The sequence below is a fragment of the Blennius ocellaris genome (assembly GCF_963422515.1).
Source record: "Blennius ocellaris genome assembly, chromosome: 13".
Lineage (NCBI taxonomy): Eukaryota > Metazoa > Chordata > Actinopteri > Blenniiformes > Blenniidae > Blennius > Blennius ocellaris.
In genome coordinates, this window is record NC_137662.1 from 14652067 (window position 1) to 14670327 (window position 18261).

Genomic DNA, 18261 nt, shown 5'->3' on the forward strand with positions numbered 1-18261 from the left:
AATGAAGGCGATTCATATTATGTTTCAACAAAATGCATGTTCGCAAGTACTGTATGTAATATGTACACTGGAAAAATAAAGCTGCCACTTAAAATACGTAAGAGCAAAACAGCAGCATTACATGCATCATGTACATTCATTTCAATTTGTATTTAGAAACTCTCAATGACCCGTCACTGGCTGTAACTTAATGAGTTCAATGCACCACATTTCCTATTCAATATTTTTTTGTTGTTGTTTCTAAACAAGCTCAGGTCAAGCTTAACTAATATGACATCGTAGAATTACTGACACAATTTAATTTCAGGGCCTGAAGCAGCCGGAGCCAAACTCTGATGGCGCCGAGGCCACAGCTTTGTGTTTCCAGTGGAAGAGAAACCTGAAGATCCATCAAGCCCAGCAGACCTCCAACCCAGAGACCGATGAACTGGGTTTAAGAAAGACATCTACGCACCCTTTAGCGCCCAGCCTTGCGACACAAGATTTTATGTTAATACACAAAAACCGCCACAAATGACGACCAGCTCCTCAAAAGAAACACTCCCAAGTCACATTGATCAATCAACTCGTCAGTCGCAGTCGGTTTGGATCAGAAACTTTCTTACTGTTGAATATAAAAGTAAAATATCTGAAATAAAATGTCTGTTTCGTTGTATTTATTTTAGATATCTACAATAAAATCACTGAAATTATGAACAGATGGGATGTTAAAATGCGATACAGTATTACTAAAACCATAACCACAACACCAACCCATACTGACATTAAAAAAAAAATATAGAGCATTATACATCAAACCACTCAAAAACTAAACTGTACAGATGATATAAAATAAGAATTTACAACATGAATCCTGATGATAAAAAGTAGCTTAGTTTCAGTCAACCATGTGTCGCTCACATTACAGACACAGAACTGTCACTGCCGACAAACTGTTTAGCAAAATGCTGTTGCACACCTACAACACTCATTCATTTATAAGCAACTCCAACAGAATTCCACAGTAAAAACAGTAACAAAAGTCACATTTGTGAGATATATACAAACACCACCATGTCATCAAGGTCTCTCTGTATAACACAAGTCGTACCGTTCCCTCTTGATATCTTCTGTCAACAACACAGAATTTGACTTTTCAATGCTAATAGGTAATATTGTACAATTTCTTTATGATAAATTAAAAATCTGATTTTACTTGTGTATTTATTTTCCTTAATTAGGCATGGCTGCTCTTCAGTGACAAAGCATATTCCAAAAATTCATAAACAATGCTTCTGGTAAACTTAAAGTGAGCAGACACTTCTAAAATGTGTGTAGAAAGTGTAAAATTAAAAAATGTTCATGTGTGACAATATTCTTCCAACTCAGAAGGGCTCCAATTGCTTATATACTGGCTTTCTGTGTCCATGGATGTACACTAGAACACACACAAACACTGCATGTGACAGAGAAATATATTAGCATGTTTGAAATCAACATTATAGGTTTTTTTTTGTTTTTTGTTTATGAATGTGCTTAATATTATTTCAAATTAATATTACATAGAAACGTATCACAATAGACTCAGTGATTGATTAATTCTTGTGTGGTGCAGAAAACTTGTGTAAACTGGTAATTTAGTCAAGAAATAAACTGCTGCTTCTCAATAACAGCAAAAGTTTCACACAATAGGACTTTAAAGGGATTTTGTTTTGATTATCTGACAATATGTGGTTACATGTTCACAAACTAAAAACTCAGGTATAAAAGTGCAATAAAAAACAAAAAAAAAAGTCAAAAACAATCCCTTATCATAAAGATGAGCATTAACATATGCATATGATATAAAAAGGTGTCAGAATAAATATGGAAATACATGAAAATACCACACGTTTGTAGTTTGATTACTGAGCACTTTTTTCTGTGAACGTGGCGTAAATACATCAACTTTCCTACAGAAACAAATTCCTTGAATAAGACTACAATTCAGAAAACCACATACGGATCAGTAATTGTGACACCAATATACTTTGAAATACCTCATTTTCTGATTGTTTTCAACATAAAAGCCCTGAAAATACATTTCAGGATTACTGTGATTATGTTCAAAGGACCAAACTCTGCCTGTGCGCAAGTATTCTGCATCATCTCTATACTGATGGGAGTGTTGTGTAGTAATCTATACAGGAGTATTTACAGAAATAAATAATTTAGTGTAAAGCTAAGGTAAGCGAACCAGACATATCTCATTCGTATACAGTTTGCAACTACTGACAGAAAGGAGAAGCGGTGGGATCAAAAGTCTTGAACACATCTTTAAGTGTCCTGTCATCCGCCTCCCCGTCCTCTGAATCTTCCTGTTTCGCGTCTTCCTCTATAACCTCCTCCTCCTCCTCTTTCTCCCCCTTTTCCTCCTTCTTTTCCTCCTTCTTTTCCTCCTTCTTTTCCTCCTTCTTTTCCTCCGCCTCCTCCTGCGCTCCAGCAGATCCCTGTCCTCCCTGCTTGGCCTGCCTGGGGTCGGTGTACTGGGGCCGGATGAGCCCAGCCAGAGCCTGAATGGGGAGATTGTGAACGGCAGGCGGTTTGGCAGGTGAGGCAGGGGGCATTGTGGGAGACGTGCCAACCGGAATACAATCTGAGGCGTCATCTGTGACTTTGACCTCTTCAACGGATCCGCTTCGTTGGATTGGGGAGAGCGACTGTGGCGGAGTGTTGTCCTTCTTGGTGGGCTGCTTCAGAATCCCTATCTTTTTAGGAGGCTCCGCCTGCTCCTTGTGAGCCTGATCAGCCTGCACGCGAGGATCGTACAGGCTGATGCCCCCGAGGATCGTGGTCGGGCTTTCGAGCCCTCCGCCAGAGGATGCCAGTCGAGGAGCATATGGCGGTAGTCTCTCGGGTTCTGGCTTCGGTCTGGCAGCAGGAGAGGCGCTGGCCTTCTGTAGCGTGGAGTCTACAAGCCCCCCACCAGAGGCAGGCTCTTTCTGGCCAAGGAGCTTGGAGTCCAGACTTCCTGTACGCTTGAGTCTGGGGTCCAGGGACTTTTGCTGGCGTGGGTCAACAGGTCTCTCGGCGGAGGGACGGGACTCGAGGGATGCAGCGGGCAATCGACTCATACGCTCCTTCAAGCGGGCAGCTGCCAGTCTGCGGTCTGTTGGTGGAGGGCTGGAGACTGAATGATGGTCAGGCAGGCTCGTTCGATTCATCTGAGCGTCAGCGATGAGTGGTGGGAGAGGCAGGTTGATGGAGTGCTCCTGTTTAGGGACCAGAGAAGGAATGAGGTCCTCGGGGGCCCACACCACAGTCTGAGCAAAGGCAGGCCGCTGGAGCAGAATGTCCACTCGGATGTGACTGAACTGCTTGAGCTGGCAACGAGGGTCTCGCAGCACTGCGCTAGCGCTGGCGTCCAGAGGGATGAGGACAGCTCTGTCCCTGAGCTCCCTCTCCCCTTCATCCTCCTCCTCTCCCGTCGCAGCCTTCTGAGGACCTGGATGGATCTGCTGGCGATAGGAACTTTGCTCCATCGGTCTCACCTTCCTCGGGTCTCTCGAAATCCGAGGATCAGAGGCTCCTTCCGATTCCTTTTTCGTGTCCAGATGCCGCTGTCTCGGGTCAGTCTTCACACGTGGGTCAGTGGGCGGAGCCCTTTCCTTGACGAGCCGCGGGTTACCCAGGACTGGAGTTCCTGGGGCCGCTTGTAGGAGCTTGGACTGCTGCATCTCACTCTGCTTTTTTAGAGATTTAAGAATAGAGGCGACACAACTCCCACCCTCCTCGTCACTTGAGTACCAGTTTGTAGTTTCATCTGTAATAAAAGGACCAAATATTAAAAGGTTTGTATGGATTTAGTCACAAATGTGATAAAAGACAAATTGGGCCAATGTGTTGAGGTAAATATTCTCCAGACTTTAGTTGATGCTTCCATCCTGAAGAGGCTGTGGATTTTGTTGTATTTGAAAAACGTTTATCCCCAAAGCTGCTTCCTCGGACCCTTACCTCGATGTAAATTATCGTCTTGGCCATCGGTGGTCTGTGGCTCATTCCCATGCGACTGTGACTCTTGTTGCTGCTGTGTCAGGTGTAGAATGATGGCTTTCTGCACTGCAGGTGGTAAAGACTGTAACTGTGACTCTGCACCCATCTGCTGCTGGAGGTTTTGCATGAAGGCCACATTTGGGTCGACTGCATTGAAATGAAAACAAAACCACAAAGAAAATTGACTTCAGTGACCAAAACTGACTTTTCCAGAGACCAATTCCAAAAATGGTGGGAACACTATAAAATGTCACATTAAAAAAAAACATTTTTTATGATTTGCACATTCAAAATAACTTTTTTTCAGTTATATTGTGTTTTCTTAGACATTTGATCCAGACAATTGCAAATCATGTGAACATAAAACATCACTTTTCTATTCCATTCACCGACAAACGTACAAAAACACTTGATTTTCCTATTGTACGAGTGAGAGTGTTATAGTGTTAGTACTTCACTGACCTCCTTGTTGACCCACGGCCTGGTTGTGGAGCAGGCTGCTCAGTAACTCAACGGGATTTTGACCCACTGACGGAAAACTGAAGAGACTTTGTAGCATCTGTAGGTCTGGCACGTGAGGGAAAGGAGGCCTCTGCATCTGAGGGTTCATATTAGGTCGGTTTCCAAGGAAGGGAGGGGGCGGACCCGGGGGCGGCTGCATTGGAAATCCAAGTGGGGGATGCTGCCCTTGGGGGGGTTGCGGCATAGGTGGTCCAGTGGGGTGACCCATGGGAACAGAAGATTCAGCGGTGGGAACAGAAGAAGCTGAAGAACCTGGAGGAACTCCACCTCCACCATGCACGTCCTCTGAGCCCCCACTGAACTGATTGGTGCCATCGTCCTCACCCTGGGAATAGCTGGTTCCACTAAAGAAGAGAAGAATCAAAATTCAGATCAAGAATACTATAACAACACTTTTACGGATTGATTCAAGTTCAATTACTGTTTTATTTACCTCTGAGAAATTTTGTGCACCAGATCCACAGTCGGTTGAACCTTGATTTCAAACAGGGAGGGGATCTTCTTTCCGTCGGGACTGCTCTGACCTGGAGTGGGCAGCAACCCCACACCAGGAGGGGGCTTGGGGAGTGGGGAAATACCCTGCTTTCTCAGGTCCTCCAGCTCCAACTCGTCCTCTCGTGCATTCTCTTCTTCTGTGTTAATTATCTGATTTCACATCAGTGAAAAAAAAATCATTTAATGTTTTAATCTCATAATAATTGAAAGACACAATTTAAAAGTATCACCACTTTTACCTTATCGAGCAACTCTTTGGTCACGTCAGTCAAAGGCTCATGGGAGAATTTGCAGTTGTCCCCTTGGTAACATTTGGCTCCCGTGTGAAAGAACTTGCAGGGGTATTCATGTGCGATCACGAGTTAAGTCACAACAATAAACTGTATTGCATCACCAGGCAATTATAAAATGCAATAACCCAATTGTAATAGGGAATTATTATTAGAGAAGGATATTGTGCATGTATATGCAGTTATCTCCTTTGCTGCAGTATCCTTGAAGGTAAAATTTGCAAAGCTCTTTTTTCTTATCTGGCACGACGATCTCATGTTCAAACTTGCACTGCTCCCCCTGTGTGAAAGCAAAAGGAGGTCATTTCAGTGCCACTGTATACTACGGTACATGGATGAGAAAAGCAACTGAATAAAAATGTTACCACACCTTGATGCATCTACCGTCCAAGAAATACTTGCAGATGTATCGACCGTTGTGTTCCACTGTGTGCTGATTGATAAACTCCTTGCTCATTATTGGCCGTTTCTTCTGAAACCCAGAAGTATTCTTTCCTTCCTTTGAGACAAAATAACAACCCGTAATTTAGTCTGATCGTAACAATTTAAATCCAACCAATAATCTGAAAAAATTAACTAATGAAGAGTTTTCATATTTTACAACCAGATCGGAATAACAGGGGCTGCATTCTCCTTCCTCCGCTACTAGAGCCTTTGCTTTATTACTGAGATCAATACTTCTACAAAAAGATTCTCTGAGCACATGTTTGATCATCCACAATAATACCATGTCTTCCATGCCCAGGTCTCCTCCTCGCCCTCGACCACGTCCTCCCCACGGTTTGCCTTTCAGTTTCTTGTTCTTGTTGAGCATCCCGCGTCCCCTGCCTGGTCCACTTCCTCTGCCCCGTCCCCTCAGCCCAACTGAGGAGGAGGATTTGGAGAGAAGTGATTAAGCTCTGTCCGTTTGCACAGATGAAGACGACATATCACCTCCTATCACACATTAAACAAAGTGATCGTTTATAGAAGTGGTTGCAAATCTGGGGTGAAGACCTTATAATAATAAGAAGAAGAATTTGGTTAAAAAAAACAACAACATCCATACACTGTTGTTGCTTCATCCCCCTCATGCTTCCTCTGTTCATCTGGTCCTTGGAGTGGCGTCCCCTTCCCTGACTTGACTCTTTTGACTGCTGGTATTCCATGTCCTCGTCATAAAAATCGTCCTCTTCGTCGTAGTCATACTTGTCATCGCTGTAGTCGCTGTATTTGTCAAAATCGCCGCTCTTGTGCAGTGGGGACTTCTGCGAGTTGCCGTGGCCTCCCTTTGAATGCTAACAAACCAAAAGAGGAAATTATATGCTGAGAACATGTTCACACCGCCATTAGCGGCCGTGCTGAACTCACCTGAGAAGACTGGCCATCAGATCCCTGACCCCTCCTGTTCTTCGGTCTTTCTGGCCGGTCGTAGTCGGAGTCGTAACTGTCGGAGCTCGAGCTGCTGGAAGGGGAGTGATGCTGAGGAGAAAGCAGCAAGACCAAGGTAAAAACAACATTCAAGTGATTCTTGGAACAGTGTGTTTGATGTCAATTCCCTCAATTGTGAGAGGAGTAACAGGTGTTCTATTATGTCTTACTTTCTGCCGGTCACGTCTCCTCCTTTTCGACCTCCTCTTATCCCTCGTCTTCTTGTATCTTTTCCTGGAGTGCCTGTGGGTCTTTTCATCTCTTTCTTTCACTTTGTCTTTTTCCCTTTCCTTCTCCTTCTCCTTCTCCTTCTCCTTCTCCTTCTCTTTGTCTTCGTTCACCTCTGGGTTCTCCTTGTTTTCCTCTTCAATTCCAATCCCCTCATCATCTATTTCTCCATCCTCCAGTTCACCATCCTCTCTGAAAGGGGGGAAACCGTGAAGTCAGTCCAAGTTTCAATTGCTGCATCTTGTCAAATTTCCAACAAGTGTACAACCTTTTTTTTTAAATTTGAGACCAGAGCATGAGATACGAGGCAAAACCAAGTGCAGTGATCATTTTATCCAGATATTCCTTCAAGGTGCATAATATACATTTTAAAAACTGGAATTAACACAATGTGCAATATAGTTGAATTCCAATGGGATAATGTTGTGTGAAATTACACTGTGATTTCAGAAAACTTTTCTTAATCAACTTCTTATAGTTCATACAAGGTAGGACATGAACAGGAAACAAATGTAGGTTGGTTTTCCAAAACATTAGCTCACTGATCCTTACATAAGCTTCAATCTAACAACCCTTCACATCCAAAACAACCACAGCTCCTCCTTTTAAATCCACTCAAGCATAAGACGAAATAAAACATATCCCACCTAAAATATGTTGAATGTCAATCAGAATATTGGAACAAAATGATCGCCTTTCTTTTTTCTTTACATGTTCATGTCACATCCAATCTTTCAAAATAACAGTATTGTCACTGATTCCAGATTTTTACATACTGATTATATACTGAAAAGTTTAAATAAACATGAGTGACTTTACAGTACAGGAATTATGATATTGATCAAACTCAATTTGCAAAGTTTGTTTTTACATTATCCTGTATGTTTTCCCTACATAGCCATTTCCTACATACATAAATAACCAAACTATTACAATCTTCTCTCTCTTTCTTACTGTACAACATGAGCTGTCCCCTTAAATTTTGATCACTCCCTGTTAAAACCGCCACATCCTCAGCTCTGCCACCTCCAGTTCAGCATCTTGTCTTTTAGTCAGCTCATCATGATACTCTCATTAATGTCCTATAGACCTTCATCTTCAACGCAAGTTCTCTACAGCTTGCAAATTTAAAGGCATAGGATAGTTTGTCCTGGAAAACAAGACTTTTTTTTCATTTACACCAGGCACCAAAGAAGTCGTAGCACAGTTTTTCCTTCTGGAAATTGCATGTTGTACATTCTGGCTGCCATGCAAGCACATAAATCAGTGTCCATGCTGAAATCATATGACGTCCACCTTGCCTTCTGTTTGACCAGAGAAGTGTAATGCAGTAGTATAACAAAGTGCATTTCAGCCACAGACGGAAGCACATCAATCATACTTCTCCACCATAAGGAGGTGCTTAATTTTAACACACTTGGTTTTTTTTAATCTACAGCAGCTGTGTGCTGTATCTGAATGAATTAAAAGTTTAAAACATCATGGTTTTTACTCTGCCCTTCTACTAGAATATGCCAGCTGCAGATTAAAGAAAACCAGATAAAACTCTTTGCTCTCATCTGACTGCCATGTTTGGATTGCAGACAAAGCGCGAGGACACAGGTAATGGCCTTAAAACCCAGCAGAAGCACATTTGTCTCAACCCTGCATGAACCCTGTCTCTGCAGTACTGTCGATCGACCGACAGGGGGCTGCCGAAACAGGACGAGGATGGGCGTGGCATTTACATCACTGACAATTTACATATTCTCCTACAGATGGCAACAATGAAGCCGTGAAATCCCAGTACCACAAACGAACGAGCAGGGCTGCCTTCTCGCATGGAAATGAACATGAATGAGTCTCATCGACGCGGTGGCGTGAAAACTGAAGCTGCCTGAATCAACTGCACCGAAGAGGCATGCAAAGAGAGAACAAAACCCAAAAGCAAATGTAGGGAGAGGGGGGGCGAAAAAACCCGTGGATATGTCCCTTGTACCCTGCAATTCATGATTACAAGATTAAACAGTAACACAAGCATGTCGACCCACAGCACTGAAACGCACAGATGAGCGTATTAAGAATTGCATAAGATTGTTACTCGACCTTTCATCCCCTGCAAGCTCAGAGTCTGTCATGTTTTTGTCAAGAACGGGGGCTGGGGGACTGGAAACCAGGCTCACAGAAGCCATTGGAAAACGGATCTGCCTCCCGTCTCTCCGGTACCAGAGTGAGTTCACTTGGTGACTCGAAGAGACGTTGGTTTGTGAGAGATGCTGGAAGATGTCAGACTGGAAAAAACTCACGGTGTTACATGTCTCGACAGAGACAGTAAACAGACACTCTCCTCTTTCATGTCAATGACGTTTTAACTCTGTGAGCGCAGCTTGATACCCCGCTTTGCTAATGTCCCGTCGGTTGACAGCTGCCATGGTGAGATAGAGGATACGGAGGGTGAAACAGACAGAAATGTAACCATGTTCGTTGATTTCAGCATCTTCATGGGCTTTCTCAACAGGGACATCTCAAAATGGCTTCTGCAGCACATTCCCCGACAACGTACCCTGCGTTTATTTATAGTCCCGTCGAATCACTCTAACGTGCCACTGCACGCGCTCTGCAGACATTGGTCAAGCATCGGACGGTTACACAATGTGGCGTCTCCCATTGGACGAACATGATGTCACTCAACCTCAACATCTGTAACAATGCAGTGCATGACACACTCAGTTCGGTTCTTTGCATACGTAATAATGTTGCGCATCATGATGTTCGGAAGAATTATGTGTTTCGTTTTTCAAAAACCAAATGGAAGCAACGAAACCTTTGTTTTGATCGCGTTCATCCGTAGAAACGTATTTCTTTTTTTTTCTTCCGCCAACTCACGTAATTTGCGTACGAACTCGACTTCACACGCTCGTGCAGGCATGTCATTGGCCAGCAGGGGACGCCACTGATTTATAAATCAAGCATCCAAAGACCTCAGTCTGCAACATAAACTCAATAGACATTGGAACCGAGGCACGAGAAAACTCATTAAATAACTTAATCAAACTTCTATGAAATGCAACGCGTCCACCAAAAAAGTTTCAGGGCAAATAAACTGGTTTAATACTTCGTATTAGAATTGTATTGATTGGGTTAAACTACTGTGTATCAGTGTCGTTTTAAAGTGTCTATAAATGCTTAATTGATAAATAAATCTTTTTTTGCGGCGTAATCAATTAATCAATTTTAGTTCGTACAAACGTGTTGCCATACACGTTTGTATTAACGAACTATATTCCAGTGAAATACTTTACCCATTTACAAGTTTCTTCACACCAAAGATTTGTTGAACCCGTAACTGAATAAAACTCACTGGACTCGCATGCCAGTACTAACTAGAAGAGAAGCTTAGCCTCAGCTGGCATGCCAGGTGAAGAGTTCTTTATCAGTTTTCCAAGCACTAAAATGATCCCACTTTGTTTCTCATTACATCGCACTGATTTTGCGTATGATTCTCCCGATATGAAAAAAAAATCGGGTAAATGTGCTCCTGTTTAAATCTTCCATCATATCTATTGTGGCATTCATCTTCTGAGTTTTGAATTGAGTTACCGAATAAGTGGGACAACTGGTAATAAATCCACTTTGGGCTTCGTTTCAAATATATTAATAGTCAGCCAGTGGTTGACTGAAAATCGGTCCTTGAGTTTAACTGCTGTTAAATTGCTTCAATAATTCCCAATTACAACTAAAACGACTGTTAATTGTTAAGTACTTTTCTCTTAACCTAATTGGTTACGGTTTAATAATTCAATGTCTTGAAGCTAAATTCACATGAATAATATTCAGGGGAATAATGAGGCCGAAAATGAATGGGTAGATAGATAGATAGATAGATAGATAGATAGATAGATAGATAGATAGATAGATAGATAGATAGATAGATAGATAGATAGATAGATAGATAGATAGATAGATAGATAGATAGATAGATAGATAGATAGATAGATAGGTTAAAAATATCGGCTACAAAATGTAGACCACACAATTTGTATAATAATAACATCAGTGTGTGTAATTCCTTGCTTACTTTCACACTCAAGAGTAATCCAAAATGACGGTAATTAACTAGGTTACACAGCATTCAATGGACCTGTGGGAATCTGAAAAATAAACAAAGATAACAAACTCAAATCAAGCGAGTTCACGGCAGCTTACTTCCGCTTTTGCTTTGCGCCTCACATCCGGTTTCACTCTACATTCTTAAGTGTTTCGCTTCCAAAACGTCTTTACCGTTGCTTTGTTCAATTAAAACATTTCATCAGCTGTGTGTCAGTGGTGTCAAGTTTCCGCTGACGACATTAACGGGATCCACTGAAACACAAAGACACGCAGTGATTTATTTACTTCCCATTGTGTCTTCGACGCCGGAGCGGAGCTGTGATTTGCTGTTAACGGGACTGAAAAGCTGTTTGGAAACAACGCGAGATTACGCTGAACTCCTGCCGTAGAGAACCGAGCGGAACCTTTTATTTACGTTTTGTGTTGGACGCGCTGGTTTCGGTTATCAGTGAGCGGATTATCGCGGCGGGCCACTTGTTGAACACTGACTGCTCATGTCGGCTGCGGGTTGTTGTCCGTGTGAAGCCAGGAGGGTGAGTGTGGCGTGTGTCATCTGGACTTTGTGTATGTGTGTATTTGTGGTGTGTGTTAGTGTGTGTGTCCCTCCACCACTGTTTTCTCTGGAGCGGTGTTTTCTTCAGCATCTGGGCGACGACCAGCACTGCGACAGCTGCCCTTAATATGACTATTTTTTTTTTGCAAAATGAACTACCATCGTATTGGTTAGAATTGGGGCTTGGTAAGGTAGTGCTTCAACAAAACGTTAGCGCATTAATTAATGAAGGCTTATATTTACTTTATGGCGCGTGAACGCAGTTGTTCATTGGCTTTGAGGACATAAAACATGCAGACACAAAAACACTCTTTAAAATCTATATCGTGCACCTGTAGCGGGTTTCTCATCCTTTCCTCATCATCAAGTTCAGAGCATAAATGTGACAGAAGCTTAACACTGAGAGCTGAACATCCATCCATCCATCCATCCATCCCTCCCTCCATCCATCCATCCATCCCTCCATCCATCCATCCATCCATCCCTCCATCCATCCATCCATCCGGCACTGCAGCCCGGGTACATCTCAAACTAATCACCAGGGTAAACAGAGAAACAGCCAGACCTCCAGTCTCACACACTGATATTCATGCCGATGGGTAATTTGGGGTCACTAAGTAATCTCACCTGCTTGTTTTAAGATTGTTGGATTGTGTTGAGAAAACCCACTCAAGCACAGGAAGAACATGCAAACTTGAACCAGTGATCCTGCTTTGAGACAAAAGAACTAACCACTACACCACAGTGCAAAAACCAAACATTGTTCTCTGTGGAAACAAACACGTAGAGGAACCGCATTGGTTTTTACTTTATACGTTTCGATCGTTTATGTTTTATGTTGATCATTTTCAGAAATACATGAGTGTTCACTGACAATGCAAAATATATTTTTTTTCATTCATTGTTGCATTTTGTGTTTAACAATAAGATTAATCAGATTAACAGTTTTCATTGTTGCTCTGTGCTGTAAAGTATAAACAGCAACCCAATTTACAGGTTGTAGTATTCTGACCAGTCAACCTGAACTAAGAACTGTAACAATTAACTCGACACAAGGATATCCATTTCTTTCCTTCCCAGGATGAGCAACAGCAGGAAAGTGGCCTTTAAAGATTGCTGTGGCGAACAAACCAAGTAATAATTACGTAATAATTATCAAAAACACATTTTTGGGTGGTTGTAGTAAGGACCGAGAAATACTTCATTTTATTATATCTACACAGAAAATGTGTCTTTCTAAATCATGACAGGCTGTTTTATTATTTAATGTTGTCCTCAGATGCAGCCAAGCTCTCCATTTTTTTTGTTTTTGTTTTTTCACCCTATATTTTGTTTCCATAGCTGTAAACAACTGATTACGTTCCATGCATAGTCACCAGATTTCATACTGCTGCATAGTCACCCTGTTATTTTGTCCATCTCTTATTTCTCAGATGAAAGGAGGGAAGTCCATGACGCCACGAGTCCTCCAGCTGTGTTCGTAGTCTCTCGCCGTTGTCAAGGGAAGATCCGGTCGCATCTCCACTTTCCACCTAATTATTATCCAATCCATCCCCGGGAATACACAATGGAAGAACAACCATTATGAATAGATATACGACCATCAAGCAGCTCGGGGATGGCACCTACGGCTCAGTGTTCCTCTGCCGCAGTCTGGAGACCGGCGAGCTGGTCGCCATAAAGAAGTGAGTCGCCAGAAAGGATGTGTTTTGTCAGAACCATCGGCAATAGATGCTTTTCCAGCTCATGGCGGATGTTATGGACCATAATATGTATTGCTTACTCACGGACAAAAAAAAAACTGTTAAGATATTTCAGAATTACAGGGCAGTGATTTCAATTAATAGGAGCTAAAATCCTTTTTGGATTTTAAACAAATTGAACCAATGAAGATATTGTCTTTCAGAATGAAAAAGAAGTTTTATTCATGGGAAGAATGCATGAACCTCCGAGAAGTCAAGGTGAGTTAACCCTTCGGAAAATTTCACACAGTGGAGGAATATTTGCTCTAACAAGGAATGGTCTGCATGTGTTGATGTATTTACAGTACCTGGGTGAAAGTACTCACACAGTCGCTATTTATGTATTTCTTTCCCAAGTGCAATTGTAAACTCTCTTGACTGAATCAAAGAAATAGGCAAAAAAAAAAAAAAGGTTTTGGGAATGATTGGATTTGACATGTTTATATTAGGCATTTACCAAAGATAAAACAAGTACGTACATATTGTATTTGGTGGTAAAGACTATATTCTCTCCAGTAGCTGTGTTGACGTTTTTCCACTCCATTTAACATGAAATTCGTTTCCTCTTCACTCCAGTGGCTCTTCTTCGATTTTCTGCTGCTTCACATTGTTGTCTTTCCTTTTCAAACGAACTGGGAGCATTCAACAAATGTTTTTGCTGATTTCATAATTAATACGGTTCACAGTTTAATAAATAGTTCTTCATAATAATGACTTATTATTCATACTTTCACTGCAAACCAGAACAGAGTTGTACTGAACAAGCCACCTCCTTTCACTGAGTCCTGAATTAACTCGAATGCAACTATGGCCTTCAAATCTATTTTCTTATTTAACATTGATTTGAGAGTATTTGTGCATCACATTAATGTTTTTATTATTTTCATCCAACCCATCATTTTCTAGTGACTAAACCTTACACCTGTAGGAGATGTACCGGCTGCTTTGATTCGTTCTCAGTTCATGTTAGACTTCATTGCTGAAATAGTTTAATTGATGGGTAATGCAGTACTGCTCTACAATAATACCTTTTTCTTTTGTTTCTTCTTTTTTTTTTTTTTCGCCCCCAACACCACTTTACATGTTACTGTGTAAATGTTCCTCAGCTCTAAGAGCAGAAGGTGATTGCGGTGTGCTGTTGGTTTTGAGCTGTGGCTCGCTCCCCTGGCCTTTTAAGCGCAAGCCCCCTTTTTCTAGAGCTTGACCTTATGGCGGCAGAACGTGTGTGAAACATGCTGGTTCGTAGATCGTAGTAGATCAAGAATGACAGCTTGCCACCGGTAGCGTTTTCTAAAGCCTCATTGCAGCTTTTTCCCTCTACTAAAATGTAGCATGTTTTTAAACGTATATCCCAGTGCACGGGGCAACTATAGTTATACACCCTGCTTTATACCTATTTTCTATGTTTTCCTTGTAAATGAGGTGCATAAATCCCACCTTGGCAGCATTTACCCCCCCCCCCCCCCCCCAACCATCCTGCGCTACCCACATTTTAACAGCGAGGTTGTTTTTGGTTGATGGTTGTAGGACTAGCTTCTGAATGTGCTGCATGAATAGATTTAATCTTTAGTTCCTATTTGATGTCTATGCGTTTTATGTTTTATTACATAATATCTCAATTTTTTGATTTTTTTTTTTTCCTTTTAGACCTTAAGGAAACTCAACCACGCTAACGTGATCAAACTGAAGGAGGTCATCCGAGAAAAGGATCACTTGTACTTTATATTTGAGTACATGAAGGAAAACCTGTATCAGCTCATGAAAGACAGGTGAGTATGTTTTTTTTTGTTTTGTTTTTGGGTTTTTTTCTCAATAATTCCTTGTTTTATCGTGTGATGAAAGCTGATGTGAAGGAGATTTTCTTATTTCTGGCTGCAGGACCCAATTGTTCCCCGAATCTGCCGTAAGAAATATCATGTTTCAGATACTGCAGGGGCTCGCGTTCATTCATAAACATGGTACGTCCGTTTGTGAGGGAAATAAATGTCTCATTCTCCTTCTTTTTTTTCCCTGTGTAGTTAATTATTGCTACTCCTGTAGTTTTCTACTGCATATTTAACGTCAGACTGTGTGTGTCTCTGTTAGGGATTTTTCACAGGGACCTGAAACCGGAGAATCTTCTGTGCATGGGCCCAGAGCTGGTGAAAATAGCTGACTTCGGGCTCGCGCGCGAGATTCGATCGAGACCACCATACACAGACTACGTCTCAACGAGATGGTAAGTTTCTTTACAATATATCTATCTATATATATATATATATAGATAGATATATTGTATATCTACAATTTTTTTATTTTTTTATGTCTAAAGACTCTTCTTTTTGGACCAGGTATCGCGCTCCAGAGGTGCTCCTCAGATCCACGCTGTACAATTCACCGATCGACCAGTGGGCCGTCGGCTGCATCATGGCTGAGCTTTACACCTTCAGGCCTCTTTTCCCGGGCTCCAGTGAAGTTGACACCATATTCAAGATTTGCCAAGTCCTGGGTACACCAAAGAAGGTAACCGGTTCTTGATTTCATGGGGAGATGGTTGATTCAAGGCAAGTATTCTGAAAGGCTATGAAGCCTCTGCCAGACATCAGATAGTGGTGTGGATCAGAGGTGAGAGTTGTAGATTTGATCGCAACACACTTTCAATATGGTAGATTTTCTCTCCGTTTCGATTAACAAGTCGTAATAAAAAAAGATTAAAAAAATGCTTGTCTGTAGTTCACCTGCCAGCCAGAAAACAGAACTCTGGCTTACTCTGTGAGCTGTGCTGATCAGCAATCAATGCAATCTCTGCTTTTCTTTCCCTTTTAAAAAAAAAAAGGGCCTGATGACACCCGGAAAGCAGAAGCGTTGCAGCAGCATTGCTGCTCAGAGAGTAGTTCCACCAAAAATAGTTTCCTCTAACATCTTATGTTAACTTTTCTTTGTATGGTGAATTGTGTGTTTTTCCAGAACGATTGGTCAGAGGGATACCAGCTGGCGTATACTATGAATTTCCGTTGGCCTCAGTGTGTTCCCAATAATCTGAAGACACTGATTCCAAATGCAAGTCCCGAAGCCATCCATCTGATTACAGACCTGCTTCAGTGGGATCCCACAAAGAGACCACTTGCAGCCGAGGTAGAGCAGCTGTCGACACGCTGCCCTCCACACACCTCACAGCTCAGTTCACAGACCTGAAGCTGAGCGTGTGAATCTGTGCTCGTCCTCAGGTTCTCAGGTACCCGTACTTCCACGTAGGACAAGCTCTGGGCACGCCTCAACAGATCCTGGAGCAGGGCAGACCTCAGCTGGGCCTTGGGGCACTGCAGGCTCCTCCGCAGTCACAACAGACACGGCAGCTGCAGCCTCTGCTCCTCAGACCCGTGCCGCCCTCCCAGCCTCCTCCTCCCAACCAGCACTGCTCGGCCTCCAGGCCTCTCCAGCAGACCCAGCCTTCCTCCGTGGCAGCGAGCGCCCAGGCGGCCGCGTACCAACGGCACACGGAGCTGGCGAGAGAGCAGCAGCAGCCGAAGCACATCCTGAAGCAGGAGCAGCCCCGAGGCACGCCGCAGAGCCACCTGCCTTACATCGGCGACAACGGTCTCCAGAGCAAGGTGAGGCTCAGGGTGAGGCCAGGAGGCAGTACAGGTTAAGGATTGTACACTGTATTTCCAAAAGTAGTCGGTCACTTCCTTACATTTGTAAAAGTGACGTGTTGCTTGTTTGAACCTCCACGGGGACAACTCAGAAATTCAGACAAAAGTTTTCGAACAAACAAAGCTCCAGCTCAGGTTTGGTTAGAAGTCGGTCAAAAGAAAATGATAAGCCGCAAACAACATGAGTCCAGGCAGCGAGCAAATCCACAGGCTGCAGACTGGATGTGAGCAGGAAGCACAGAGCATGAATCTTGAGCCAGCCAGAGATCCTGTACCTAGGTGCAGTATCCCCATGTAACATCAAGACAAATATTCTCACGTGCTGTTTTTTTTTTTGTTTTGTTTTTTTTGTTTTTTTCTGTGTGTCTTGCAGCAAACAAGTCAGATGAAACCTCAAGGAGGAGGCCGGCGACGCTGGGGCCTCGGCACAGGACACCTCAAAGGAGAAGACTGGGACGACTACGAAGACACTGATCTGCCCTCCATAAGTATTCTTGGAAAAAGTAGCTTCGCTTCAGACAAGTCAAGGCCGATGGAGGACACATTGAGCAGGTTGGGGCTGAAAACTGTCTGCGTCCTTCGCTCACAAAGCACCGATGGCTGTACAGCAGAATTACTATAAACGAAACCAAGTGTAACTTTTAACGTACATCAACCTGAGTACATCACCGCTGTTCTCTACACTCTGCACTGGTTTTCCCCGTACATTTTAACTTAAACTTTAAATTCAATCACATTTTAACGTCATTTGATGATGACACGTATAGTTCTTCAATTTCTGTTTTATTAGTTTGAAAGATCAATGCAAATAAAGATCTATTGACTATGTCTTCCAGATTTGATAATGTTCTGGATTTCAGTCAACGGAATGGGAAGGAAGATGCCCCTTTAAACCTAAAAGACACGGCGGCGTATCAAGAGCCATCAAGGACTGCTTCTGCCAAACAGCACTACCTGGGGCAGTCCAGATATTTACCTGGTGAATATTTGTGATTCAATTAGTGGGGCCACTCATGCAGTATTTTTTTTTAATCTTAATTCCTTATTCTTATTTGAAAACAATGAATTGTAGCAATCTCTCACCGTTTCCTCTAGGCGTTATTAGTACAAAAAAAAACGTGGCCATAAATGCCAGCAAAGACTTTGCCGGAAGCCATCTGTGGGGCAGCAGCAGTATTCCCTTTGGAGGGACTTTGCCGAGCAGAGGCACTCACGGTAACGTTGCGATTGACTTTACAGCCAGTTTCTGTTGTCCATGAATGAGCGTCAATGTGAAGGCCGTAACCATG

The 18261-nt window shown here is 42.6% G+C and overlaps 2 protein-coding genes across 3 annotated transcripts in view; one reads left to right on the forward strand and one right to left on the reverse strand.

The window, feature by feature from the left end:
* Nucleotides 1–1916: 1916 nt before the first annotated feature.
* Nucleotides 1917–9423, reverse strand: zc3h6 (zinc finger CCCH-type containing 6). Its single transcript, XM_080507471.1, has 12 exons — nucleotides 9042–9423; nucleotides 6899–7148; nucleotides 6669–6779; nucleotides 6367–6595; nucleotides 6046–6182; nucleotides 5689–5817; nucleotides 5484–5598; nucleotides 5268–5377; nucleotides 4967–5178; nucleotides 4474–4877; nucleotides 3973–4158; nucleotides 1917–3781 (listed from the first exon to the last, which is right to left on the reverse strand). The coding sequence occupies exons 1-12, from the start codon at nucleotides 9125–9127 to the stop codon at nucleotides 2247–2249; spliced, it is 3504 nt and encodes a 1167-aa protein (XP_080363597.1). The 5' UTR covers nucleotides 9128–9423; the 3' UTR covers nucleotides 1917–2246.
* A 2014-nt stretch (nucleotides 9424–11437) lies between these two features.
* The window catches only part of LOC308138627 (serine/threonine-protein kinase ICK-like), an 8330-nt gene continuing 1506 nt past the window's right edge, over nucleotides 11438–18261 (forward strand). Inside the window, exons 1-12 of one of the 2 annotated variants that reach the window (XM_080507834.1) lie at nucleotides 11438–11578; nucleotides 13032–13283; nucleotides 13505–13559; nucleotides 14988–15109; nucleotides 15219–15298; nucleotides 15426–15558; nucleotides 15671–15842; nucleotides 16287–16454; nucleotides 16547–16930; nucleotides 17346–17524; nucleotides 17809–17951; nucleotides 18068–18187. In XM_080507834.1, coding sequence (XP_080363960.1) covers nucleotides 13183–13283; nucleotides 13505–13559; nucleotides 14988–15109; nucleotides 15219–15298; nucleotides 15426–15558; nucleotides 15671–15842; nucleotides 16287–16454; nucleotides 16547–16930; nucleotides 17346–17524; nucleotides 17809–17951; nucleotides 18068–18187 — 1657 coding nt within the window. In that variant the 5' untranslated portion in view covers nucleotides 11438–11578; nucleotides 13032–13182. Of the gene's footprint in view, nucleotides 11579–13031; nucleotides 13284–13504; nucleotides 13560–14444; nucleotides 14462–14987; nucleotides 15110–15218; nucleotides 15299–15425; nucleotides 15559–15670; nucleotides 15843–16286; nucleotides 16455–16546; nucleotides 16931–17345; nucleotides 17525–17808; nucleotides 17952–18067; nucleotides 18188–18261 lie in introns of those variants that run through there. The other variant, XM_080507835.1, reaches the window with a different exon arrangement.